The following is a 27,417-nucleotide window of genomic DNA, read 5'->3' on the forward strand; positions in this document are numbered from 1 at the left end:
TGGATGGAAGAAGGGAGAGAGATAAAGGAAGGGAGAACGAAAGAAGGAAAGAGGAGAGAAGAGGGGAGGGGACAAGAGAGGGAGAGAGGGCAAAGAGAAAGAGAAAAAAGAGGAAAGGAGAAAGAGAGAAAAGAAAGAAAGGAGGGAAGGAGGGAGGGAGAGAGGGGTGCAGTGAGGGAAGAATGGAGGGAGGGAGGGAGAGAGAGAGAGAAGCAGGCTGGATATAGAGCTAACCTTGAAGCCAAGACTATCTAGGTTTAAGTTCTCATCTCTGACGGGTGAAAGAATGACGTCAGTTCAGTTTCTGTCTTTGACACATTGAATATGTGACTGGACAAATCACTTTACTTCTTAGTACCTTAGGCAACCCTCTAAGACTGTAAGATGCAGAGAAGATGCCAACCTGAGTTAGCAGAGGAAATTTCCTCACCTGGGAGTTCTCTACAGTAATGAATTTACTAGTCTAGTCCCTATCCCTATACTTATATTTGTCCAAGCTGTCTCTTCCAACAGGGAGGGGGAGACATTTTGTGTATTCTCAGCACCTCGAGCAGGGCCTGGCATGTTCTTATTAAGAATACTTGCTGATTCATTGACTGTCTGCTGCCAGCGATTAGGACAGTGAGCTCTGAGAGGTAAGGGAGAGTGTGGTATCACTCCTCACTCTAAGGTTCGTGATTGGGAAACAAACAGTGCCCTAAGGGTTAAAATGATATTAAGCGTTATTTTCCCAGGTCCCCTGAGAGGGTTTGAGGCTCATTCTGTAGCCCATTCGGTAACTTGAGATCCTGTTTAGATCTACTTTATTAGGAATCATCAATAGACACAAACATTTCAATATACAATGTGAAAAGAAGAGCAGAAAAGAGTGTTGTATAACAAACTGAGAGCTTTTGTTATATACATCTGAGTCTTGTCTTTTTTTTTTTTTTCAAAAAAAAGAGATGATAGACTACAAGGACAGAGTGTGACACGCATTCTCAGATAAGGCCAATGGTTTAACTTGTTTTGCTTATTACATTTGTTACAAGATTTTATTTCTTAGCATTTCTTCACTTACATATTAATAAATGTGTTACAAGATTTTTTTCTTATTTTTATCTTTATTTGTATAATATTTTATTTTATTTATTTACCATGTAGATTTATATATTATTTTTTTATATTCTTTTGATTTCTTTTATTTGTTACAAGATCTTATTTCTTCTCAGGTACCACACACTTCCCCTGTGAATAGTGAATGGTGGTGCTTTGCACATAGTTTGCTTAACCAAGGAGATCATATAATCCTTTTTCCAAGTCAACAAGCATTTATTAAGCACCTGCTATGTGCCAGACACTGCTAATCAATGAGGTACAAAGAAAGGTGATCCCTGCTCTCAGTTAGCTCACATTTTGATGAGGAAAACAACATGCAGAAATATGATGTATAAACAAGATGTAGACAGGATAAATTGGAGATAATCCATAGAGGGAAGGAACCAGCTCTTAAGGAGGATTAGGAAAGGCTTGTTATAGAAGAAGGGATTTTAGTCAGGTGTGGAATGAAGAATGGGGAAGTCAGGAAGCACATAAAAAAGGAGAAAATTCCATGTAAGGGGGACAGTGAGTGCATTACAATAGCACAAACTGAGAGATGTCTAAAGGCAGCATGTAGCAAAGCAGGCCTGCACAACCTGCGGCCCTCGGCTGCTTACAGTCCTTAGACCTCTTGCTGCCCATGCCCAAGGATTTCCTCTCCATACGGAGGATGTTTTCCTCTACATGTTCCTGCAGGCTTGCCTCTAGTAAAGGAAAGATCCCTGGTCTTAGAGTCAGACATGAGTTGGATTCCCAGGTCCAACCCTAGCTAACCAACTCTGCTTAATTAATTCAGCTTCTCTGAGTCGATGCTCCTTCATCTATGAAATGTGGGTAATAATAATTCAACTACCTCCATAAAACTCTAAGGAAGCTACATAAGAGGCTTTAAAGCACTATGCAGTTAATTATCAGCAATCTATACTTTAAACCTCGGCTTTCATGTCTCTTTTAAGGAAAACCTCTCATTTTAAGTCAATAAGAATGTAAGTGCTTCCTTATATGTGTCAGGCACTGCGCTAATTTTAACTTGACCTTATATAGAGAGAGCTAAAGCACCTGCAGTGCTGTTTGTGTTCCTCCTTCTGCCCTGACTACTCTCAGTTTCTGACCCCTGTCAGCTGCAGGCTTCCTGTCCCACTCAGCACAGTGAAAATGAGCGGTGAAGAGTCGTTAAACTCTCCCTTAGCCCAGGAAGCTCTCTGGAAAGCCTGGCTTTCTGAAATAAGCCGAAGCTTCTCGGTTCCAGCTCCCAGCCCTGTGTCATCCTCCTTTGTGCCAAAGAAAGAAAAGATTAGAAAATGGAGATTGATACTAAAAGAGAGGAAAGGAGAGAACATGTTAGGAGACAGTGAGAGTGACTGGAGCAGAGGATCTCTTGGTGGGGAATGTTGAGCAACGGAGATGGAAAGGGAGATTGAGAAGTTCCCATGTGAGTCTGCTTGACAATCTGCTCCTTTGCATAGCACCCTTATAGTTTATAAAGCACTTTCATATTCATTGGAATTATCACTTCTGGAGGGGTGTGGTTGGTGGTGGTGATGGCTGTGTCTCTCACACACACACACACACAGACACAGACACACACTCACACACACACACCTGAGAACCACCAGGCTGCCTGAGGAAGTGCAGAGTAGCCCAGGTTAGACATGGAGCAGGTCAAAGCTTCTGTTCCAGTCAGCAGTGGGGTTGGGCCCATGCAGAGCCACTTCACTTCCGGTCTGGAAGAGGGGGGAAATGGGAGGGGGTGAGTGAGGAAGAGTGACAAGGGAAAAGAAGGAGGAAGAAGAGGAGGAGGAAAAGGAGGAAGAAGAGGACGATGTCACCCTCCAATTATTGCCTTGGCCTTATTCACAGGAAAACTGAGCATCAAGACTTGGCCCAAGAATCCTCAAATATGATAAACTTTTGAGATCCTCCTTTTTGTTTTAATGTGAGGTATTTTTCATGAGGACCTTAAAAACTGAAAGCAATATTTTAAGATTCTCCTCCTTTTTTTGGTAGCAGAGCGGAAAGAGGTAAAAAAAATTTTCTTTGAAAAATTTTTTAAAAACCATTTTTTTAAAAAAAAGAAGGAAGAGAAATCTCCAGATTGGAAGGTGCCTCAGAGTCCATCCATCTAGTCCAATACACACTGAAACAAAGACTCTCCCTATAATATAATCAATAAGTAACTATCCAATATTTGTTTGGCAACCTATAATAAGAAGGGAGCTACAACCTACTAAGGTATTCCTTTCTATTTTCCTATCATTTTATTTTTTTTTGAATGCACAAAATTAATGTTTATTCCACCTTTATGTCATATACCCAGATCCTTCACCAATGTTACATGAGCAAAAAAATAATAATAATAAAACAAACAAAAAACCAAACCCAAACAAAAAAAACCAAATGAAATCAGAATCACTAATGTTATCAAGTAGGGAAACAAATAAATTAAATCTAGCAGCCATCCGCATAGATTACAGCAAAAAAATAATGCTGTAAAAAAGAAACAAAGAAAATTGCTAGAAAATGGTATGCATTGTACTCTTCCAAACCAGTAAAATATGTTACTTCATACAATGCAATGTACAACAGAAGTAATTCTCTGTAAGGTAAAGAAATGCAAGTTCTTTTCTGAATATTGTGGATAGATACATGTTTTTGTAATAGCAAAGCTTTTACTAAAAGCTATTACAGCCAGGAACACATTCATGGATTCTGGGGATGATGTATACTGTAAATTCTTTGATTGGGATAATAGTTACTCTAGTCAAAACAGAAAAAAATTTGAACACAGAAGTACAAGACAAAGGAGAATGAGACTTCTCATATATCTTAGCAACATTTAGATGGAAATCAAATATAAATGCAGTCCACTCTGCTTTTGAAGAGGCTTTGGTTCAGCTCCCAAATCTCGATTGCTTGATGCAGTCTCCTATGAAAGAATACTCAGAAGGTGTCTTCTTAAACAACAAACCTATTTTTAGTGGTGGAGCCGCTCTTAATAGCTGTGTCTGCATGGGACTGATAACCAATCACTATCTTTGGAGGAAGTCCTAACCTTTCCTTGTATACCTTCCTTATATGTGTAACAGCATCTCTGTTTTCACACTCAGTAGTCCATATTGCTATCTTATCACCTTTAGCTCTAACATTAACAACAGCTCCACACACATCATTACTGTAGTCATCAAATGACTCCCCAATAAGGCACAGCAGTGTCTCTAGCCAAAAGCGATCAAGGTCACTTCATCTCTGCTGTTTGTTTAAAGTAATTAGCCATCGTCCTCCTCGTTTGTTTTTTTCATCTTCCCACATGGGCTCGATCCCATCCTTAAACAGTGAGTAGTCACAGCCAGGCATTAAATGACTAGACAGCTGGATATGGTTGTATAAAGCCCAGAAGTCCTCAACAGTATCAAACTTAGAGATCAGACGAAGGTTTGCTTGCCAAGTTTTGCTCTTATCATTTTTAAAAAACCAGAGTGCCCATCTGTTCTGTAGTGGATGTTTAACGTAGTGTTCAGGGTTAGCAACCTCCTGATTGGTTTCAGTTTTTTCTTCTTCTGCAGGTGGGGGATTAGGAGTGGTGGTGGTTTCTGGTTCCACAGTCACCATCTTAGATCGATCTGATCAGACAACCCTTTCCTATCATTTTAATTATTAGGATGTTTTTTTTCCCTTATACCAACCTTAAATTTGGCTTCATGAAACTTCTACTCATTGATTCTGGCAATGGCACCATACATAATAGATAGAGGGAGAGTGGAACCTGGGATCAGCTCTTGCTTCATCCTCTTACCAGCTGTGTGATTCTGGGCAAGTCATTTTACCTCTAGGTGCTCTAGGCAACTCTATGACCATAACTTGTCGAGAAGGTGCCAATCTGCATTGTCAAAGGGTGTTTCCTCACCAGGGAGTTCCTTATAACAATGAAATCATAGGTCTCTAGTCCCTATCCTATCCATACCCATGGATGATAATTCTAGCCACCTTCTAGGGCCAGAATCTTGGTCTTCTTTCACCCTGACATTCTGCCAGCATTTTAAGCACACATCAAGAAATGCTGCCAACCTCAATATGTGCAATTTAGTTTGATTTAAGTGACCTTTTTAATCCTTTAAGTCTAAAAGGGGGAAGTAGGGAATCAGAAGGGAAAGTTCATAGTCCTTGTTACCACAAATGTTTCTTTCTGGGGAGAATGAGTCAGAGGCTGCCTCATTGTAGCTGCCATTTCTGGAGACCAATTCTCTGCAGCTGAGGAGCAGAGGGGAGGTTACAGACAACCTCATGCCCTGTTGTCAGTGGCTTTTTCCAGGCTCCAAAGCTGAGCCTGTCCTGCCCTAGAACAAGCCTTCCCCGACCCCCAGCAAGTCTCTTCTCCCAGACCCCAACATATCTCCATTTTCTTCAATATCCAGGATGTAGAGTTTATCTTTTCTGGTGCTATTTGTCTAACATTTTAGGTAGAATTAATGAATTTTTGATACTATAATCTGCCTTTTCTAGTTTCCTAGAAAACAATCCTTTATTTTGCCTTTTCCATTCTTTTTCTTTCTTACAATGAACGAATTTCTGCCAATTGTGTCCTGTTGAAACATGTCTTAATTTTCACAACATTCCCATGAGATAGACAAAGCAGGGACAATCAGTCTCATTTTACATGGGGAAATTCAATGTGGTGAAGTGATTTTCCCTAGTTCACACAATAAATGGGGGCTGCTCATGGTTATACTTAGAATTGGAGTGTTCTCTATCAGTTCTAGGAATTTTAAAGTGCAGAAACTTGATCAGCTTCTCCTACCCATCACAACTCCCATATTTAGAAGTAAATGTTGCTCTAAATGAATTATTTTACAGTAATTCAGTCTACTTTTACATTTGCATGTTAAGCTTAGAAAACCCCAAATAAAATGAGCATTTCCATATAGAAAGAACAGAAAAAGAGAACTGTATTTGAAACCTTGTATTTCTATTATGTAGAGCTTACTTTTCCTTTTAAGAATGTAACGAATTCAACATGTAACATACTATTTGTCTGTGTTTCCTTCTGACTTCTTTCTATTCTCTCAAATGCTTTTATGCCCTCTTTTTCCCCCTGAAAATCTTAATATCAGCCCCTTGTTTTCCTCTAACTCCTTCCCTAATTGTGAAACATTTTTTCTTTCCTCAGTCCTCTGACTGGTTTATGACGTGACTGATATTTAGTTGTGTTTCCTTTTGGAGCTTTTAGGGGTATGTGGTGTGAGATATTTCTAATTGTAATCTCTGCCAGACTACTTTACAATTTCCCCAGCAATTTTTCTCAAATAGTGAGTCCTTTGGGTATAATAAATATGATGCTACTATGTTTCTTCTTTATATATGTTGTGTACCTACACTGTTTCACTGATTAACTTTTCATTTTTTAATCAATATTGCATGTTTTTGATTAGATAGTGTTTAGTAGTCACTTGCCATGTGCTAAGCACTATTCTAAGTGCTGGGGATTCCAATACAAGTTAAAAAGACAATCACCACTCTTGAAGAACTTAACAGGGGAAGACAATACATAAAGAAGAGCTGGATGGCAAGGTGGGGTGGGGTAGGTAAGGCCTGCTGGAAAGAAGACAGAAAAGTCCTGGAAGTTCAAAGTGGGGTTGAGAGTTGTTGTTTGTCCTTCAATCTCGAAGAGGACCATGACATCAAGGAGGTGATGCCATGACCTGCAAGTGAATTGAATTTAAATGAGGGAGGACTGTGCAAAATCACCAGCCTCACTTTCTCCTCCAGAGCCATCTGGATCCAGTGACCAGATATAGATCAGGACAACTAGAGATGGCCCTGGATGCAAAGGGGGACCTTGGCCTTTTGAAACTAAGGTCTTTAACTGATCTCAGTCTGATGAGAGAAATGCCCATCCAGAGATTAAGGCTTAAAAGGAATCGAAGCAGAGAATGTCCTCTTTACCTAGTCAAAAAATCTAAAAAAAATAAATTTTTTTAAAAAATCAATCTAGGAGGGGAAGACCTTCAGGGTTTCTGACCAAAAAAGAAATAATTGCTATTTATATTAATTCTGAGCCATTCAGGACCCAAACAATGACCAAGTAGGCATGGGACCTATTGTTGGCCAATCAATGACAGCCAGAGTGATTTGGGGTCAAAGGCGGTAAGGGATAAAGAAGGAAAAAGAAGGAAGGAAGAAAGAAATTAAGAAAAAAAGAAAGAAAGAAAAACCATGTTACCCAACTGGCCAGTTCCAGTTTGGTCCCCAGAAGGCAGCTCCTTTTCCATTCACAGAACCTGTTGTTTATCCTCTGTTCTCAAAGAGGACCATGACATCAGGAAGATGATGCCATGACTTGCAAGTGAATTGGATTTAAGTAAGAGAGGGCTGTGCAAAACCACCAGCCTCACTTTCTCCTCTGGAGCCATCTGGGTACAGTGACCAGACATAGACAGGGAAAACTGAAGATGGTCCATTCAGTGATGAAGCCTTGATAACAATTGAGACAAGGGCTGAGAGTAAAATAATCATGATCTAAGTACCTTATGACTCACCAATCAAAAAAGAAGTCAATGCTGCATAAAAAGGCTGCTGACAAGGAGATGTAATTGAGAGTTCTTGGGAAAGCTGAGAGTGAAGTAAGTGTGGTGATCATGAAATGGTAAACCAGTCCTGGAACATACCAACATGAAGACAGGGCTGCATTACTGTTAGGTAACATAACTTGAGAATTGGAATTGCTTGACCTTATTCATGCTTTTTTCTTTATTTCTCTTTGAATTCTAGACCTTTTGTGCATCCAAATAAATTCTGGTTTCTTTTTCTTGCTTTTTACAGTAATCCTTTGGTAGTCTGATAGATGTGGGCTAATAAGATTATTATTGTTATTTAGGTGATATTGTCTTTTTATTATATTGGCTCAGTCTAACTGTGAGCAAATAACATTTCCAATTATTCAGGCCTTTTTTTCTATAGAGTGTTGTCTAGTTGCATTCTTATAGTTCCTATGTGTCATCTTGGTAGGTAGACTCCCAAATATATTCTGTAATTTTGGATGAAAATTTTTCTGTCTATCTCTTGCTGTTGGTTTTGTTAGTAATTTACAGAAATGCTAAGGATTTATGTAGGCTTGTTTTCCATCCTGAAGCCTTGATAGTGTCTTTGCTTCAATTAATTTTTAGGTGACTCATTAAGGTTCTCTAAATAGATGCAAAAAGTGATAGTTTTTTTTCCTTTTTGTCTCAATTTCTCATTCTTGGCAATGCTATTAGTGGCCTTTCTCCTACTATTTCACATTACAGTAACCATGATGGACATCCTTTACTACTGATCATTTTGTAAAGTCCTTTAGCCTTTCTCCATTACATATTTTAATGCTGGTTCTTGGTTTTCTATAGACATTATTATACTGAGGAAAGGTCTATTTATAAAATAATTGGGAACCTTTCTTGGGTAAAGACAAGAGTGCAGACCAAGAGAGCAGTGACCATACCTCTCACAGGATTACACCACCTTGCAAACACAAAAAACTTCCAAATCCCCAGAACTAGCTGGATTTAAAGCTCTAGCAAGTCTAGAACCTTGAGAACTATGCTTTTTAGAATTAGGACTGAATTCTGTTTTTTAAAAATTCTTTTTAAAACATCTTTTGATATATTCATGTGTATTTTTGTTTTATTATTAATATACTGTATTATGTTTATAGTTTTCCTTACATTGCACCAACCTTCATTCTTGATATAAATCCAGGAATTTTAGATTTATATGGATCATAGAAAAAAAGGTATTATAGATCCATAGGTGAAAGAGACCTCAGAAGTCATCTAGTCCAACGCTTCGTTTGTAGATAAGGAAACAGAGACCCTGAGAAGTTAAGTGAATTACCCAACATCACATAGGTAGTATCAGATGCAGGATTTGAACCCAAGTCGTCTGACTCCAGAGTCATTGCTCTTTCTAGTCTTCATTTGGTAGTGTGCTGGTCCACTACTCTCTGCTGATTCTTTTACCTAACTGCTCCTTTCCTTGCTTTGCTGGTTCATGATCCAAATCATGCCCCCTAACTGTGGGTATTCCCCCCATGTTCTATCTTAGACCCTTTCTTTCCTCTCTCTGCTCTCACTCTGTGACCTCATCAGCTTCTCTGGATTTAACTATTATCTCCTTGCCAATGACTCACAGATCTCTATCCAGCCTCAGTCTCTCCCCTGAGCATTAATCTCCCATCATTAATGGCCTATTGGACTTTTCAAACTGAATGTATTGGAGATATCTCAAATGCAACATGTCTGTGTATGTTGCAAGATTACAAGGAATAAGTTTAGCTCCAAAGAAGAGAAATGAAAGACACCTACTAACATTCCTTTAGAAAATTAGAAGATCCCTGGGTATGGATCATTACATATATTGTCAAACTTTTTCAACATATTGATTAGCTTTGCTGATTTTTTTTTCTCAGTAAACTCCAGTAGCTTCCTGTTGCCTCTAAAAACAAAGATAAACTCTTCTGTATAACTTCTAAAGCCCTTCACAGCCTTTCCCCAACCTATCTTTCCAGTTTCATTGTACATCACCCCTTTCTTCTGAATTCTGTGATCTACTCAAAATAGCCTTCTTTCTGTTTCCCACACACACCACTTTCCATCTCTGCTCCTTTGCATTAACCATACCCCATGTCAGAACTTCATTCTCTCCTAACCTCCACCTGATAGGATTACCTTCATACTTTAAGATGCAGCACAAGTAAAGATGGCTGAGTAAAGGAGACATTAAGCCAAGTTTTGTCAATATCCCCCCACCCCCAACAATTTAAAAATAATACCTCAAGTCAAATTCTAGAGTGGTAGAGTCAACAAAAGGTCAGAGTGAGATACTCTTCTGGCCCAAGACAACTTAGAAGGTCATAAGGAGAGATCTATAACAGGAGGTAGAGTCTGGCCCAGGCCCCACCACTAGCAGTGGGACTTAATGGTGGCAACAAAAGCATAAGATGCTTTGGGAGGTCTCAAGCCAGAGATGGTAAAGGGATCTGGCAATTGGTCAGCAAGAGATTATGGAGAACCCTTAGCACTAGATGCTATTTGGCAACTCCATTACCTAAACTTACTTCTGAGTCATGACTCAAGGGCATAGAGGAGCACTTTTGGTCTTGAGGGAGCAGGGGCCCTAAGGAGTAGTATCAATTGCAATTCCCAAGGGATCAGGGGCCCTTCCTGGGTAATGACCAGAGCACATACTAGGAGAGCAGTGACCACACCTCTCTCAGGATCACCCCACCATGGAAACACCAAAAACTTCCAAATTCCCAGAACTAGTTCTGAAAACAGTGGCGCAAAAAAGCCTGAAGCTTGTGATAGCACCCTTCTCTCCCCTCCACCTCCCATGTCAGGAACAGAGTGCAACTTTAACATAAAGTTCAAAGTCAAGAAATAGGCTAGAAAAATAAGCCAACAGGAAAAAAAAGAACTTGAACATAAAAAGCTACTATGGTGACAGGGAAAATCAAGTCACAAAGTCAAAACAGTTACAAGCAAAGCAAAGAACAATGTGAATCAAACACAAGCTCAATAAAAATTCCTGGAAAGGCTAAGAAATAATTTTCAAAATCAAACAAGAGTTGTAGAGAAAAGATTAGGTAAAGAAATGAGAAAAAGAGGAGAAAATTATGGAAAAACAGTGAATAGCTTGGTAAAAGAGGCACAAAAATACTGAAGAAAATAAAACTTAGGGGGGGCGGAGCCAAGATGACGGAGTAGAAAGACGCACATACACATAGCTCCGAACCCACAACCCATAGAACGGCTACAGGGGAGTAACTCACGGCGAATCCTGCACCCAGAGGCCACGGAATATTGGAGCCAGGGAGATTTCTGTTCCGGAGAGACCTACAAACCTCCCACGGGGGGTCCTTTGCGCTGCGGACTGGGCGCCGGGACTAGGAGCTGAATGCAGCCCTGCCGCGGCCGCGGGGCACCGAGAGGAAAAGATCCGAGCAGGCTTCAGGGACGGGATCTCCAGCGGCTGCACAAGTCCCTCCACCCACAGGTGACAGAGGTCGGTGAGAGAGTCTCTTTGGCGGGTTGAGAGGGGAGTGGGGTGCCCCCATAATTCAGGCCCCCCCGGGAGGTAGAAGCTGAGAGGCGGCGGCAGACCGGGGCTCCCCAAGCGAGCGGGAGCCTGGATCCATTGTGGAAGGTCTGTGCATAAACCCCCTGAGGGAACTGAGCCTGAGAGGCGGCTCTGCCTCGACCTGACCACCTGAACATAATCTCATACTGAATAGCAGCCCTGCCCCCGCCAAAAACCCTAAGGCTGGAAGCAGCATTTGAATCTCAGACCCCAAACTTTGGCTGGGAGGATCAGGAGGCGAGGTGGGTGTGAGGAGAATATTCAGAGGTCAAGTCACTGGCTGGGAAAATGCCCAGAAAAGGGAAAAGAAATAAGACTATAGAAGGCTACTTTCTTGGAGAACAGGCATTTCCTCCCTTCCTTTCTGATGAGGAAGAACAATGCTTACCATCAGGCAAAGACACAGAAATCAAGGCTTCTGTGTCCCAGCCCACCCAATGGGCTCAGGCCATGGAAGAGCTCAAAAAGAATTTTGAAAATCAAGTTAGAGAGGTGGAGGAAAAACTGGGAAGAGAAATGAGAGAGATGCAAGAAAAGCATGAAAAGCAGATCAGCTCCCTGCTAAAGGAGACCCAAAAAAATGTTGAAGAAATTAACACCTTGAAAACTAACCTAACTCGATTGGCAAAAGAGGTTCAAAAAGCCAATGAGGAGAAGAATGCTTTCAAAAGCAGAATTAGCCAAATGGAAAAGGAGATTCAAAAGCTCACTGAAGAAAATAGTTCTTTCAAAATTAGAATGGAACAGATGGAGGCTAATGACTTTTTTCAAAACCAAGAAATCACAGAACAAAGACAGAAGAATGGAAAAATGGAAGATAATGTGAAATATTTCATTGGAAAAACAACAGACCTGGAAAATAGATCCAGGAGAGACAATTTAAAAATTATGGGACTACCTGAAAGCCATGATCAAAAGAAGAGCCTAAACATCATCTTTCATGGAATTATCAAGGAAAACTGCCCTGAGATTCTAGAACCAGAGGGCAAAATAAATATTCAAGGAATCCACAGAACACTGCCTGAAAGAGATCCAAAAAGAGAAACTCCTAGGAACATTGTGGCCAAATTCCAGAGTTGCCAGGTCAAGGAGAAAATATTGCAAGCAGCTAGAAAGAAACAATTCAAGTATTGTGGAAATACAATCAGGATAACACAAGATCTAGCAGCCTCTACATTAAGGGATCGAAGGGCATGGAGTAGGATATTCCAGAAGTCAAAGGAACTAGGACTAAAACCAAGAATCACCTACCCAGCAAAACTGAGTATGATACTTCAGGGGAAAAATTGGTCTTTCAATGAAATAGAGGATTTTCAAGTATTCTTGATGAAAAGACCAGAGCTGAAAAGAAAATTTGACTTTCAGACACAAGAACGAAGAGAAGCATGAAAAGGTGAACAGCAAAGAGAAGTCATAAGGGACTTACTAAAGCTGAACTGTTTACATTCCTACATGGAAAGACAATATTTGTAACTCTTGAAACATTTCAGTATCTGGGTACTGGGTGGGAGTACACACACACACATGCACACACGCACACATACATAGAGACAGAGTGCACAGAGTGAATTGAAGAGGATGGGATCATATCTTAAAAAAAAAAATGAAATCAAGCAGTGAGAGAGAAAGATATTGGGAGGAGAAAGGGAGAAATTGAATGGAGTAAATTATCTCTCATAAAAGAGGCAAGCAAAAGACTCATTAGTGGAGGGATAAAGAGGGGAGGTGAGAGAAAAACATGAAGTCTACTCTCATCACATTCCACTAAAGGAAAGAATAAAATGCATACTCATTTTGGTAAGAAAACCTACCTCACAATACAGGAAAGTGGGGGATAAGGGGACAAGCAGGGTGGGGGGGATGATAGAAGGGAGGGCATGGGGAGGAGAGGCAATTGGAGGTCGACACTCATGGGGAGGGATAGGATCAAAAGAGAATAGAAGTAATGGGGGACAGGATAGGATGGAGGGAAATATAGTTAGTCCTATACAACACAACTATTATGGAAGTCATTTGCAAAACTACACAGATTTGGCCTATTTTGAATTGCTTGCCTTCCAAAGGGAAGGGGTGGAGAGGGAGGGAGTTAAAGAAGTTGGAACTCAAAGTGTTAGGATCAACTGTTGAGTAATGTTCTTGCCACTAGGAAATAATAAATACAGGTAAAGGGGTATAGAATGCTATCTGGCCCTACAGGACAAAAGAGAAGACGGAGACAAGGGCAGAAAGGGATGATAGAAGAGAGAGCAGATTGGTCATAGGGGTAATTAGAATGCTTGGTGTTTGGTGGGGGGGAGGGGATAAAAGGGGAGAAAATTTGTAACCCAAAATTTTGTGAAAATGAATGTTAAAAGTTAAATAAATAAATTTAATTTAAAAAAAAAAAAGAAAAAAGAAAAGAAAACTTAAAAAAAAAAGAATTGGCCAAATAGTGAAATAGATACAAAATTATTTTTCACTGATGAAAATAACTCTTTAAAAAGCAGAATTAGTCAAATGGAAAAAGAGGTACAAAAGCTCACTTGAAGAAAACAATTCCTTAAAAATTAGAATTGGGCAAATGGAAACTAATGACTCCATAAGACATCAAGAAACAATCAAAATACTGGACAAAAATTAGAATAAAATGTGAAATATTTCATTAGAAAAAACAACTGACCTGAAAAATAGATTAAAAAGAGATAATTTAAGAATTATTGAACTACCTGAAAAGTGTAATTAAAGAAAGAGTCTAGATGAAAATCATAAAGGAAAACTGCCCTGATATCCTAGAACCAGAGGCAGAAGATAGAATGTTAAGTTTTTGGAATAACAAGCAGACAAATTTGACTAGAGTACAAGGGGGAATAATGTGAAATGTGCCTGGATAGATAGGTTGGAGTCAGACTGCAAAGAACTTTAAAAACCAAACCAGGGAATTTATATTCTGTCCTACAGGTAATGAGAGCAAAGAGAGTTTCTTGAGCAATGGGAGAGACATACATAATTTAATACCAGGACCTCACTGTAGAAAGAAGTTTTTTAGGAGGATTATTTTGGCAGATCTATGGAGGTATTACAAAAGAAGAGAGAAAAGTGGGAGTCCAGGTAGGAAACTGTAGAAATAATCTAAGCAAGGTATAATGAGGGCCTGAATTTCACTGGTGACCATATGAATGCAGAGAAAGAGGTAGATTAAAAAGTTGTTGAAGAGGTATTATTAACAAGACCTGGTGAGCATTAGGACATTAGAGAGGAGGAGGTGAGGGTGACAGAAAGGATCATGGTACCCTATCGAGAAGTTTGGAGGAAGGAAAGTTTCAGGATTTCTGTTTTGGAAATACTTTGTTTGAAATGTATTTGAGACATTCAGATTGTGTGGGTCCGAGACCACCGACTCAGATAAAAATCAGAGACTTCTTATGGTAGAAGCAAAGCAGGAAGATTTTATTACAATCTCACAAGAAAGGGCATCTCCTCTCTGACAGGTAGTCAGGACAGTGAGGCAATTGCAAAAGGCAAAAATAGAGATTACATAGCCCTAACACAGATCCCACCCACCCTCCCCCACTGGCCTTTTACTCCCATTGACTGGGAGGCAGGCTCACAATCTAAACATGACAGTCTACCCGGTGAATAACCAATAGGCATTTTGTTAATGTGGTTGTTGATATGGCAACCCAAGGGGCAGAGGGGGTTGTGTTATGCTAATATGGCAACCCAAGGTGGGTTGTGTTATGTTGATGTGGCACATGATTTCTGAGAAACATAAACTAAGGCCTAACCATCTACTAAAAGTCTTTTGTTAAGCACTGAGAAGTCTTCACTAACTTCATGCCATTCTAGATGGAAATGTCCAAGAGGCAGTTTTTGATCTGGGACTGGATATCAAAAAAGAGATTAAGTCTATATATAGAGATCTAGCAGGCAATCACAAAAAGATGAGGACTAATAGTTACCTAGAAAAAGGTATAATGAGGACTGTCCTTCCTCATGTAGCATGGGGGTGTCCTGTGTGGCTCAAAGGGAGGCAAAATAGACATCTCTATCCTCTTTCCCATCCTCCATTCTACAAGGGAGACTTTCATTCCTGACAGGAGGGGACACTGGAAGTTGGAGCCAGACTCTGCTCTCCTTAGAGGGAGGGAATACTGGGTTAGAATTATATCTTTCTACACATTTAAATATTATTAGTCTAGGGAATATGATTTTTGGATTCAAGCTTAATTTCTGATTGCTGTTCATTATTGGGGGAAGTAGGACCCCAAACTTTATATCCAAGGCTGGATTCCTTTCCCACCGAAGGTCAATTTCCCAAGAAATATATATAATTAAGTAATAAAGCTCATTGATCCAAGTTGATAGCAAAATAGAAATCAGAGAAAGTATACATAAGAGAATGTATACCAGACAATACAGAGTAAAAATAGTCTCTCATTGGGAGTGAAATAGCTCAGTGCCACTGAGAGAAAATCCTAGATCTCACCCAACATGAAGTTCCCTGAAGTCTCTATTGTAGCAAGCTAAAGACAGGGACATGATGGAGACTGCCAGGCCCTCTCACCCTGGCTTCTTCCCATAGTCTTTTCCTTTAGTAATCTGAAGTGAGATTGGCGTCATCCATCTCTCTCAAAGTTGGATGCCAAAAGTACTCCAAAACTTGAGGAGATTCAAGCAGACATGTTTGACAGAAGAGTTTTGAAGAGAGACTAAAGAGACTCATTGCCTCAAAAAAAAAAAAAAAACCTGAAGATCATATGAGTTTGGGCACTGATCTCCACCAATGCAGAAAAAGTCACATATCAGTGGGCTTTGGGACTCAGTTTACATGGGTATAGAAAAAGAAAAGAGGAGTGCCTAGCCAGAGCCATTGAAGACACCCAAGTTTAGTGTAGGAAGAAGGAAGGGTCTTGCATGTTATACAGTCAAGGACATTGAGAACATGAGCTCGTATGAGTAGGCAGAGAATGAGGTTAGAGAATTGTCATGAAAGCTGAGGAACCATCATGGCATCATAGATGCAGAGCTAAATGTAGGCCATCTTGTTCAGTCTTTTCATTTTACAGATGAGAAAATGAAGGCCCAAGGAAGTTAAATGACTTGCCCAAGGAAGTAAGTATCAGAGGAGGAATCTGAGCCTTGGTGCTAATGCTCTTTTTACTCTATCCCACTGCCTCTGAGGAAAGAGCATCCAGGTAAGGCTGACAATGTCAGCAGCTGAAGAGAGGTGAGGAATGATGAGGTCTGAGAAGTCTATTTTGTGTAGTAATTATGAGATGCTTGGATATCTTGGACAGAGCAGGTCCAATTAAGTGGTGAGACCTGAAGCAAGATTGGAAGGGGGAGGCAGTAGAAAGAACACTGGCTCTCGAGTGAGAGGTTCAAATTCCATCTCTGACACTTACTATCTATAGATAACCTTGGAAAAATCATTTATACCTCACCAGGTCTTAGTTTCCTCACCTATAAAATGAGGAGGCTGGATTAGATGGCCTCTGAGATCCCATAATACTCTAGGTTCCTGATCTTATGATCATAGGTTGAGAAATCAATGGGAAGAGAAAAAGTAGAGGCAAGGTATAGGGAGAATTTTTGTGGAAGTTTGGTTATGAAAATCAAGAAAGACTCAGGGGAAGATTTCATTCTTTAGGTAGTTATTCTTGCTAATTAGGTACTAATTAGGCCAAATGTGAGAAAGAAGGAAGGAAAACCTGCCTTTCCACCTATTTGCTTCTCCCTTCCACCACTATAAACCTTATCCAAGTGTGAGCTCAGAAAGCTGCCTCTCTCTCTTCTAGAGGATAGTGATAAGGCCCGAACTCCAGGCTAGTCATTAAAAAGGACCAGGGCCCTCCCTCAACCTGCCCCAAGTAAAGCAGATGCAGGCAACCCCTCTGTATATGCTAGGGGTTGGGCAAGGTAGAAGGAATCTCATTAGCTTAGTCATCTGTGGTCCCCCTCCCGTATCTGTATTTGACCCCAGACATTCATCCTCTTGTCCTGATCTTGGGTAGACTAGGTATGAGTGAGAAAGAGACAGGAACTTCAAAGGGAGGGAAAGTGCTCTTGATAAGATGCAGTGTCCTCATGAAACCTACGGTGAGCAGGGCTAGCATGTTGCTACTTGAGGGTTCTTTAATCCTTCTCTTGCCCCCAGATCTAAGTTTCTCATCTTCCACAGGAGGAGACCCTAGCTGGACTTTGGACACTAAGGTAGCCCATACTTGAGGCTCCATTCCAAAGGCTGATGTTTATTGGGTAGACATTTCCAACTATATATTTCATTCATTCTCCTCCTTGGAAGTAGCTTGGATGAGAGGCCTCCAGTGATACCTGGCTCTAACTTCCTTAGTCCTTGGTAAAAGGAATGTAGACTCGTTCACTAGTGGATTGAGACTAAAATCTGGTTGTCCTCATTCCCAACCTGAAGTTCTTTTCATTGTACTGTACTTACTAGAAGGAACAGGATATTGATACAGTAGGCCTAGGATAAGTCCCACACAGATGGCAGGCAAACCACAAACCACAGGCAAATAGCAATTAAACTGACCTTTATTGCAGCAACTCCCTAAGAATGCTGCAGAATGTTTGCGTCATAGATGCAGAGCTGAATGTAGGCCATCTAGTTCAGTAAAAGGCAAAGGGAACTCCCCACACCAATAAAAAGCAAAAAGTCTGGACCAACTAACATCTCAACAAACAACTTTGTATCACTGCCTTTCCATTGCTGTCATCCAAGAGAATGGATTCAGGAGTGAGAAACCTGCAGGCCTTGAAGCCACATGTGGCCCTCTAGGTCCTCAAGTGCAGTCCTTTGACCAATTTGTTCTGTGAAATTTGGAGTCAAAGGGTCACCATTGAAGACTTAGAGGGCCACATGTGGTCTCAAGGCTGCAGGTTCCCCACCCTACTGGTCATTCAATACAAATGACCAAATATCGGCAATATAGGGGTCTAAGGGTTACAAAGCACTTCAAATGCATCACCTCATTAAACTTTTACAGAAATTCTGTGAAATAGGTGCTATCATCATCCCAATTTTACAGTCAAGGAAACTGAGGCTGGGAGAGATTAAGAAATTGTTGGATTTAGCTTGGAGTGGGACTGACCATGGGACCAGAATTTTAGTGTTTCTCTCTAATACCACTCTGCAACAATGTCTTAAAATCCACATGCATTCAGGCTTTAAATTTCAATAATTATAATAATAATGATGATAAAATTATTAGCATTTATAAAGCGCCTACTACATCTCAGCTACTGTGCTTATGTTTTACAAGTACTACCTCATTTGATCCTCACAACAACTTTGGGATGTAGGTGCTACTATCATTCCCATTTTACAGATGAGAAACTGAGACAAACATGAGTTAAATTATTTGCCGTGTATCATGGCTGCATGGGAACTCAGGTCTTCTTGACTCCAGGCCAGACATTCTATCCACTGAATCACCTAACTGGCATTGCGGCAATATAGAGACTTCTGAGTGAAAAGTACGTAAGAATGATTGGCACATTGAGTTGTGAAGTCTTGCCTCTGAAACGGTTTAATCTTAGGCAAGTCAGTAACTAAACCTTCCTGGGTCTCAGTTTCCTCAATTGTAAGACAAGGGGATTTGATTACCTGGTCTCTGCTGTCCCTTCTATCTCTGTCTAATCTACAGACTGTGAAAGTTAAAGTCACACATGTGGCCTTTCCACTGTCCATATCCCCGGTATGATACATCCAATTCCTAATTCAGTGCAAATATTTACATTATGATAATGACTGTCATACTCAAATACTAGGACTTTCAGATACTTAAAGGTTTTAGGGAGTTACTAACAGGGGTGTGCTGGAGCCAGTTCTTACCAGTTTCTGAGAGCTGATGGTTAAATTTTCAGTGTGACCATTTACATATCATAAATTAGAAAATAATGCAAATCAGGGCTTGATTTATTATCTTGATGATTGTCGACACTTGAGAAAGTAATGGTGGAAATGTTAGTAATGCAGATTAACTTTAAAAATATGTTGTGTATACATTGGGGCCAGGGGAGGGGGTGGGGCTGGAAGCTGGTTGGTAAACATCTACCTGCGCACCCTTGGTCATCACAAGTAGGAAGTTTAGGCTCATTTCCTGAGTTGTGAAGGTTTCCTAGGCCAGGGAAGAAAGTTAAAAAGAGGAATGTGGAATTGCTCAAAAGAATAAAGAAGTAGGTCCATTTCACACAAAAGGATAGTTCAAATAATGCCTAGGTTAGAAAGTGACTCACTGCAGGTATATTTGTTTCTAATGATTTCAACTTGTAGGCTAGTGTTCTCCTGTTTCTTCAATTAATTTGGAAAATTATTTGTCATAGTTGATGATACTGAAATGTCAATTTCTAAAGGGTATCCTGAGATATTTTGAGACCTAGAGTTTTATATATGTCCCCTGATAAGTGAAAGGAATATTAGTCAACCTTAGCGAAGCAACATGATAAAGGGGAAATATGACTGGCTCAATAGGAGTCAACAGACTCCATATGAGTCATCAGGGTGCTATAGCAGCCCCCAAGAGCTAAAATAATCTTAGGTTACACTAAGAAGCATAGAAGAACACAGAGTTATGCCCAAAGAGATAAACAGTCAAAGATATAGAGAAGCAGTTTTCAAGAGAAGAAATGCAAAGCATCAACAACCATAGGAAAATGCTTCAAATAATGAATTAGAAAAATGCAAATTAAACTACTTTGAGGTTGCACCTCCAAACCGTCAGTGTCAATAAAGAAGGAGAGTGACAATTATTAGAGGGGATAATTGAAAGACAGGAACTCTAATGCCCTGTTGGTGGAGCTATGAAATAGTCCAACAATTCTGGAAAGCCATTTGGAAGGATAACCAAAACGTCACTGAACTATGCATACCTTTCCCCTAACAACACCACTATTGGGTATATATCCCAAAGAGATCAAAGAAAGAGGGAAAGGACCTGTAAAAATATTTATAACAATACTTTTTGTTTTAGGAAATGACTAGAAACAAAGTGGGTGTATATAAATTGGGCAATAGCTAAACAAACTGTTATATGAAGGTAATTCAATATAATTACACTATAAAAAATGAAAAAAGGGATAGATGCTGAGAAAGCTGAAAAGACTTTTAGGAACAGATGCAGAGTAAAGTGAGCAGAACCTTGAGAAGAATTCACAATGTCAACATTATACAGACAAATAACTGTGTGTGTGTTCCTCCTTTGTTGCCAAAGAAGACCATGCCATCAGAAAAATGATGACATGCCTTGCACTTGACTTTGTTTTGAGTGAGGGAGTGCTGTGCAGGTCACCAGACCCACTTCTCCTCCAGAGTCATCTGAATCCAGTGACCAGATATTCATCAGCATGACTGGAGATGACCCAGGATGAGGCAATTGGGGTTAAGTAACTTGCCCAAGGTCACACAGCTGGTGAGTGTCAAGTGTTTGAAGTGACATTTGAACTCAGGTCCTCCTGAGCACTGGTGCTCTATCCACTGCACCACCTAGCTACCCCATAAAGACAAATAACTATGAAAGACTTGACACTTCTGATCATTGTAGTGACCATCACGACTCCAGAACACTCATGATGTATCATGTTTCCAACCTCTTAGAGAGATGATAGATTAATGCTGCAGAATTAAACACACATTTTTAGGCACTACTAATAAATACATTTGTTTTTCATGACTAAACATATTTGGGACAAGGAAGAATTTCTCTTCTGTGGCAGGGGAGAATGGGAAGATAATTCAGGGAAAAAGGTAGTTATAATAGCAAAACCAAAAAGAAAGAAAAGAACATCAATCAAACATAAAAATACAAAGGGGAGAAGCAGAAGATCTTTAAGAGGGGACATAGACAATCAGTGTTGTTACTACTGTGCTAAATGTAATACATACTTCAAAAAGAAGGTGTCCAAAATAAAGATTTACGGATTCATATACATTCCACTTGTCATGTTTTTTGAATAAAAAATAGAATAAATTTCAAATTTATTGATTTTTTTAAGTTTATAATCAAAAGAAGAAAAATGTTTTGAGAGGCATGGCATCTAAAAATGACAGAGAAAATATTTCCTCCATACTCTGCCCGAGTCACACCACATTTAGAATTTGGTGTTCAGGTCTGGGCACCATTATTTATAGAAATGACATCAAAAACAACAAGAGTACCTAGATTAGAAGAGAATTTTGTATCTAGTCAAATTAGAGGTAATCTGGAAACCTTACTCTCCTTTTCCAAATACGTATCACAGAAAACATAATTTGCTATCATTTGAATAGTTCCTATGCCTATGTTTGTTTCAGTTTCACAAAGCAGCTAGAAGAGTTTTGTTTTGTTCTGTTTAATAGCATGTGGAATAACACAGAATTAGCTAAACAGGCTGGTAGATGATCTTGGGTTCAAGAGCCATAAGAATCAATCGAGGACAATGAGATTGTTTAGCCTAAAGAAGAAAAGACGGAAGTGGGGGAGACATGGCACGTGATAGCTACCTTAAAGTATCTGAAGGTATGTTACACTTGTTCTATTTGATTTCAGAGGAGAGATCCAGAAACACTGTGGGATGGTTGAGGCAAATTCAGCTTCATATAAGGAGAAGATGCCAATTAGTTGCTAGGAAGATCTCTAAAAGTAAAATGGACTGCCTCCAGAGATACTGTGTTCCCCTTCATTGGAAGTGTTTTAGCCAAGCCTAGATCATGACAAATCAGGTATGCAGTAAAGGGCATTCTTTTTCAGGTATGAAAAAGCTCTTTGGCTTTTAAGGTCTCTTCTAGCTTAGAAATGTGTAATTCTCTGATTTAGTGCCAGAGAACCTTGGTTTAAATTCAAGCCCTAGTGACTTTAAGCAAATCACGTAACCTTTTGGGGGCCTTGTTTTCCTCATCTACAAAGTAAGGGGGTTGATCAAGATGATCTCTGAGCTCTAGATATATCTATGATTCTATGATCCTAAGAATGTTTCCTTGAGTGGAATATTATGTCACATGTTTATCGTCATATTAATAGCTGATAATAACAGCTAGCATTTAAATAGCACTTTAAGGTTTGCAAAGTACTTAACAAATATTATCTCATTTTACCCTCAGAACAACCCTGGGAGGTAAGTGTTATTTATTATTCTCATTTTACAGATGGGGAAAGTGAAGCAGAAAAGTTAAGTGACTTACCAAATATCATACAACTAGTAAGTGTCTAAGGCTGGATTTGAACTCAGGTCTTCCTGACTCTAGGCCAATCACTCCTCATTGCATCACCTAACTGCAAAGGGATTGTTTCATTTTTCCTTTGTATTCCCAGTGCCCACATGGTGTCTGGCCTAGTGTAGGAGATTAATTGCTTGGTGGGTTGATTGATTCTTGTAGAGAGCTGCTTCACTATTAGCAAAAAACCAATGAATTTTCCCCATGCTGTGTAAGTCCATAGAAGTACACAGCAGGTGAACATTTGAGCGAGAGTTATATGAGTAGAAACTGACTAGAAATTAAAGTATAGGTTCAGCACCTCTAGTGCACAAAGCTCATCGGATGACCTTTCCACTGAGATATGGGACAACTTACCATTCCTAACAACATAATTGGGAGACTACAGCCAACTGGCCATGACTTCAGAACAGTCAGGTGAACTAGCACCTATGATTATCCCATGACATAATAAGCCTAGTTCTCCTTGCGTATTATAGAATGTTCTTTCTCCAAGTACAAAGAGTGTCCTTGCAAGAGGTTTTCAGCAGGCATGGCCATGATCTCTACTCAGTTCTGATTGCTGTACCTAGATGTACAAATACCCTGAGAGCAATGGGCATTGTAAGACTTTATGTGGAAAAAGGAAAATAGGACTAAAGGGGGAGGGAAAATGCAGAAAAATAAGGTTGTAAAATAGGGGAAGGGGATTGTCCAGAGACATATAATCTCAAATCATGTAGCCCCTATTTGGGCAGAGCTGTGCCAAACCTTGGGCTAATGTGACATCCAACATTTGGGGATAAAAGCAATTGTAGGGGGGAGGCAGGTATTCTGACCTGTGAGACTTTCATAATCTGCATGGACTTGCTGCTATCATCACTCAAGACAAGCCACTGAGGGAGACTGAGAAGGTAAAGGGAGTTGATCCACTGGCACTAATTTTCATCTCTCCTTAATTGATAGTGTCCCTGTATGCATTGATGACCTTAGTAAAGATATAATTAGCATTATTATAGTTAGAGAGTGTTCTTTCTTTGATGGATTCCAAAACCGGAGACCCCAAGGACTAATTAAGTCTTCTCTAGTTCCCTTCCTAAAAGCTTTTCAGTATATAAATGAGTGTATGATCTTCCCTACAGTAATTCTCTTAAGAGATATGGGCTACATATGCTGTTGACTGTGGCATTTTCACATGTTTTTCTAAGAGACTCAGGGAAATCACAGAACAGAATGTTTAGCCCCATCATCTAACATCCAAAAGGTCCTTGCTAACAAACTACAGGTTGTAAGGATCGAACACGTGATAGAATGTAAAGTCCTTGAGGGAAGGAAGGGAGGGAACAAACATTTATGTGCCTACTATGTGCCAGACTCGGTGCTAAACGGCATATAACTATAATCTCATTTAATCCTCACAACAACCCTAGGAAGGGTTGTTGTTATTATTATATTATTATTATCCCCATTTTACAGTTAAGGAAACAGGCTGAGAGATTTTAGTGTCTTGCCCAACAAGTAAATGTCTGCAGCAGGATGAGCTCAAGTTTTCCTGACTCCAGGTCTAGTGTTTTATCCACTACCCTCCCCCACAAAGCTGCACACCAGCCCCCCTCCAAAACAAACAAACAAAAAATTCAAGAGCTTGCCTAATATCCTGGAAGTTGCATGGTGCCTGTTAAGTCATGTCATCAACCCACATGGTCTTCCTCAAAACATCCTACTGGATAAGGAATCCCTGAGTTATGAAGAGGTACGCTGGACTTCTCTGCTATCACTGGCTGCTTTTGCCCAAAGAGACTCCTACTCTGTCTCCTTCCCACACATTAAATATTCTGAGTATATAGTTGGTATGTGGTTCAACTTGGGGGAGGTGGGGATAGAAGAACCATTAAAGTTTCCTTATCCACTTGTGTACAATATAACAGGTATTTGATGAAGTCAAAGGTGACACCATTCAATTTGTGGATAGACTTTAGGATCTGAATTTGACTTTACAGGATAAACTTAATAAATTGGTCAAATTGAGAAGAATGAGACAGGTACAGGACAGCATAATTAGGAAGGGAAAAGAGATCGCACACATACAAAATAGGAAATGAATGAATGAGGAAAAAGTATTTAGCAAGCAATTACTATGTGCTAAGTGCTAGGGGTACAATTACAAAAGCAAAGACAGTCCCTGACTTCAATGAGCTTATATTCCAATTGGGGGAGATCACAAACATAGTGGAATAGTGATTGGGGAAGGCAAGAAGAGCTAATGGAAATTGGATTGACCTGGTCCTCCCAGGATGGGAAGGGATAATGAGAAGAGATGTCACATGCCTGTGAGTCAGCTGGTGAGAATATGACTAGGGAGTAGTGACAGAAGTAAAGAAAGTCTTCACTTTCACTGCCTGAAATAGTGGGCCAGGTGAGACAATCATCCATCTGAATGTCAGGATACCACATTGCAAGCAATGGTTATGACAGCATGTTGATAGAGCATTGATCATGCACTGAAATACAAATAGGAAATAAGTAAGCATGGATAGTGGACCATTAGGGATGGAATATTATAGTATAGATTATAATTGTCAAGGTTTAACCAACTGGAGTGAGAGAATCAAAGAGCATTGCAATTCCTGAGATACAAAGTAGGGCAGTTCCTCTAGAATTCAAAAGAACTTCCATCTGGACAGTAGGAAGAACAAAGAGGAAATATTCATCACCCATTCATTCACCAAATACTTGTTTAGAGTCTACAATGTGCCCAGGGATTGTGGAGGCTACAAAAAAAAATTAGACCTAAGTTCCTGTCCTCAAGGAACTTGTGATCTAGTGGGAGAGAAAGAAAGAAAGAAACAGAAAGAAGAAAGGAAGGAAGGAGGGAAGGAAGGAAGGAAGGAAGGAAGGAAGGAAGGAAGGAAGGAAGGAAGGAAGGAAGGGAGGGAGGGAGGGAGGAAGAAAGAAAGAAGGAAAGAAAAAGAAAAACAGTTGTGTTACTCAACTGGCCAGTTCCAGCTTGGTCCCCAGAGGGCAGCTCCTTTTCCATTCACAGAGGTTGTTGTTTGTCTTCTGTTCTCAAAGAGGATTGTGACATCAGAAAGGTGATGCCATGACTAGCAAGTGAATTGGATTTAAGTAAGGGAGGGCTGTGCAAAGCCACCAGCCTCACTTTCTCCTCTGGAGCCATCTGGGTCCAGTGGCCAGATATAGATCAGAACAAGTGGAGATGGCTAAGGATGCAGTAGAAGAGAGATTAAATGCATTACAGACCCTCAGTCTTATAGGAATTCAGAGAAGGGGATATAAGACTATACACAAATAATTACCATTAAAAATATTTTGAAGAGTGACTTATAGACCCTAGGTCTTTTAGAAATTTAGAGGAGGGGCAGAGGACTTCTTGCCTCTGAAGGCTGCAATTGAGAAGGACCTTGAAGAACACAGTAGAATTTTATCAGGTAGAGCTGGAAAAAATTTTCTGAGAAATGACCCTGGCAAAGGCTTGCTGTTATTTAGTCATTTCAATCATATCTGATTCTTCCTGACCTCACTTCCTGACCCCACTTGGGAAAGATACTAGAGTGGTTTGCTATCTCCTTGGAAGCTAGGGAGCCCAGCCTCTTTATTTTATAGAAGTGGAAGCTGAGGTTGAGTATCTGTTCAAAATGCATGTCATAGAGAAAAGGAAAATCTCATATATTGGAAGGGATGTAGAAAAACTGGAACACTAAAGCACAGTTGGTGATGAGCAGGATGCTCTCAGAAAAACTTGGAAAGATTTACATAAACTGATGCAAAATAAAGTGAGCAGAACAGGAGAACATTGATCACAGTAACAGCAACATTGTAACAGTAATAGCAACATTGTACAATGATCAGCTGTGAAAGACTTAGCTGTTACCAGCAATACAGTGATCCAAGATAGCTCTGAAGGACTTGATAATGAAAAATGCTGCTCATTTTCAGAGAAAGAACTGATGGAGTCTGAACGCAAATCAATGCACACTTTTTTGGACTTTATTTTTCTTGTTTGTCTTTTGATCTGCATTTTTTCCCCAACATGGCTAATGTGGAAATATGTTTTTTCCTGACTACACATGTAAAATCTATATCAAATTGCCTTCTCAATGAGAGGAAAAGAGGGAGAGAATTTAGAACCTGAGATTTTTAAAAAGAAATGTTTAAAATTGTTTTCACTCGTAAATGGAAAAAAATAAAAATTTTCATTTAAAATACGTGTCATAAATGAACAGAAGAGAAGACAAAGAGCAGAATCATAGACAAGCATGATTTGAAAGATGCTAAATTTATCACACACTTGAAAAGAAAAACAAGTTGTACATAATAGTACAGCCGTATCTGTTCTACTATATATAGGAATGTGCTCATTTTAATGGTAGTTTTTTCAATTCAGAATTTTAAAAAGAAAGAACAACAAAAATAGATGTCTTACTTCTGTTGCTAATTATTTCCATTTTTCTTTAGAGCTAAGGAGCAAGAAGACGTGTCAGCGCTATGGTAAGTCCTGGGTTTTTATGGGCTCTGGGTGCCACTACACTTAGTCTTTACTCAATCTGTAGCCTCTGTTATATAGAAAGTGCTTGCTCGGCAGACCTTTCTTCTCCAGGAGGTGTTTGCTTTTCTCTGGCTGCACCAGAGATCTTGAACCAGAGCCTGGTATAAAACATAACCTAGTTTTGGAGAAAATAGCTTTGACACTTGGTATTTGCTCCTTTTTTGGGCTCCTCTCTTTCACCGTCATTAAAATGGGCTCAAATTTTTCACCAAATACTCTTTGGACAGTGCTTTGATGTACTGTGATGAAAGGTGCTTCCTGGAAACAGAATGTGGCTATAACTATTTTCATACACTAAATGCAAGGAATTATAATTTTTATTCATAAATGGAATGGAAAATACCTTCCTTTCTGATGGCCAGTTACAGGTGAATAGGAGCTAGTTTTGAAGAAACAGTAAGGCAGCTTTTTTATGAGGCAACTAAGTGGTACAGTGAATCGAATGCTGGTCCCAGAGCCCAGGAAGGCTGAGTTCAAATCCTACCTTAGACACTTA

General features: G+C 39.8%; 1 protein-coding gene and 1 pseudogene across 1 annotated transcript in view; one reads left to right on the plus strand and one right to left on the minus strand.

Annotated features, from left to right (window-relative positions):
- The window catches only part of FBXO40 (F-box protein 40), a 49,495-nt gene that overhangs the window by 7,092 nt on the left and 14,986 nt on the right, over positions 1-27,417 (plus strand). Inside the window, exon 2 of the mRNA XM_072613831.1 lies at positions 26,831-26,863. Within this exon, the coding sequence (XP_072469932.1) occupies positions 26,861-26,863 (3 nt within the window). The 5' untranslated portion in view covers positions 26,831-26,860. The remainder of the gene's footprint in view (positions 1-26,830; positions 26,864-27,417) is intronic.
- LOC140506549 (eukaryotic translation initiation factor 4E pseudogene) lies at positions 3,352-4,925 on the minus strand (annotated as a pseudogene).

Source organism: Notamacropus eugenii, chromosome 5 (assembly GCF_028372415.1).
Source record: "Notamacropus eugenii isolate mMacEug1 chromosome 5, mMacEug1.pri_v2, whole genome shotgun sequence".
Lineage (NCBI taxonomy): Eukaryota > Metazoa > Chordata > Mammalia > Diprotodontia > Macropodidae > Notamacropus > Notamacropus eugenii.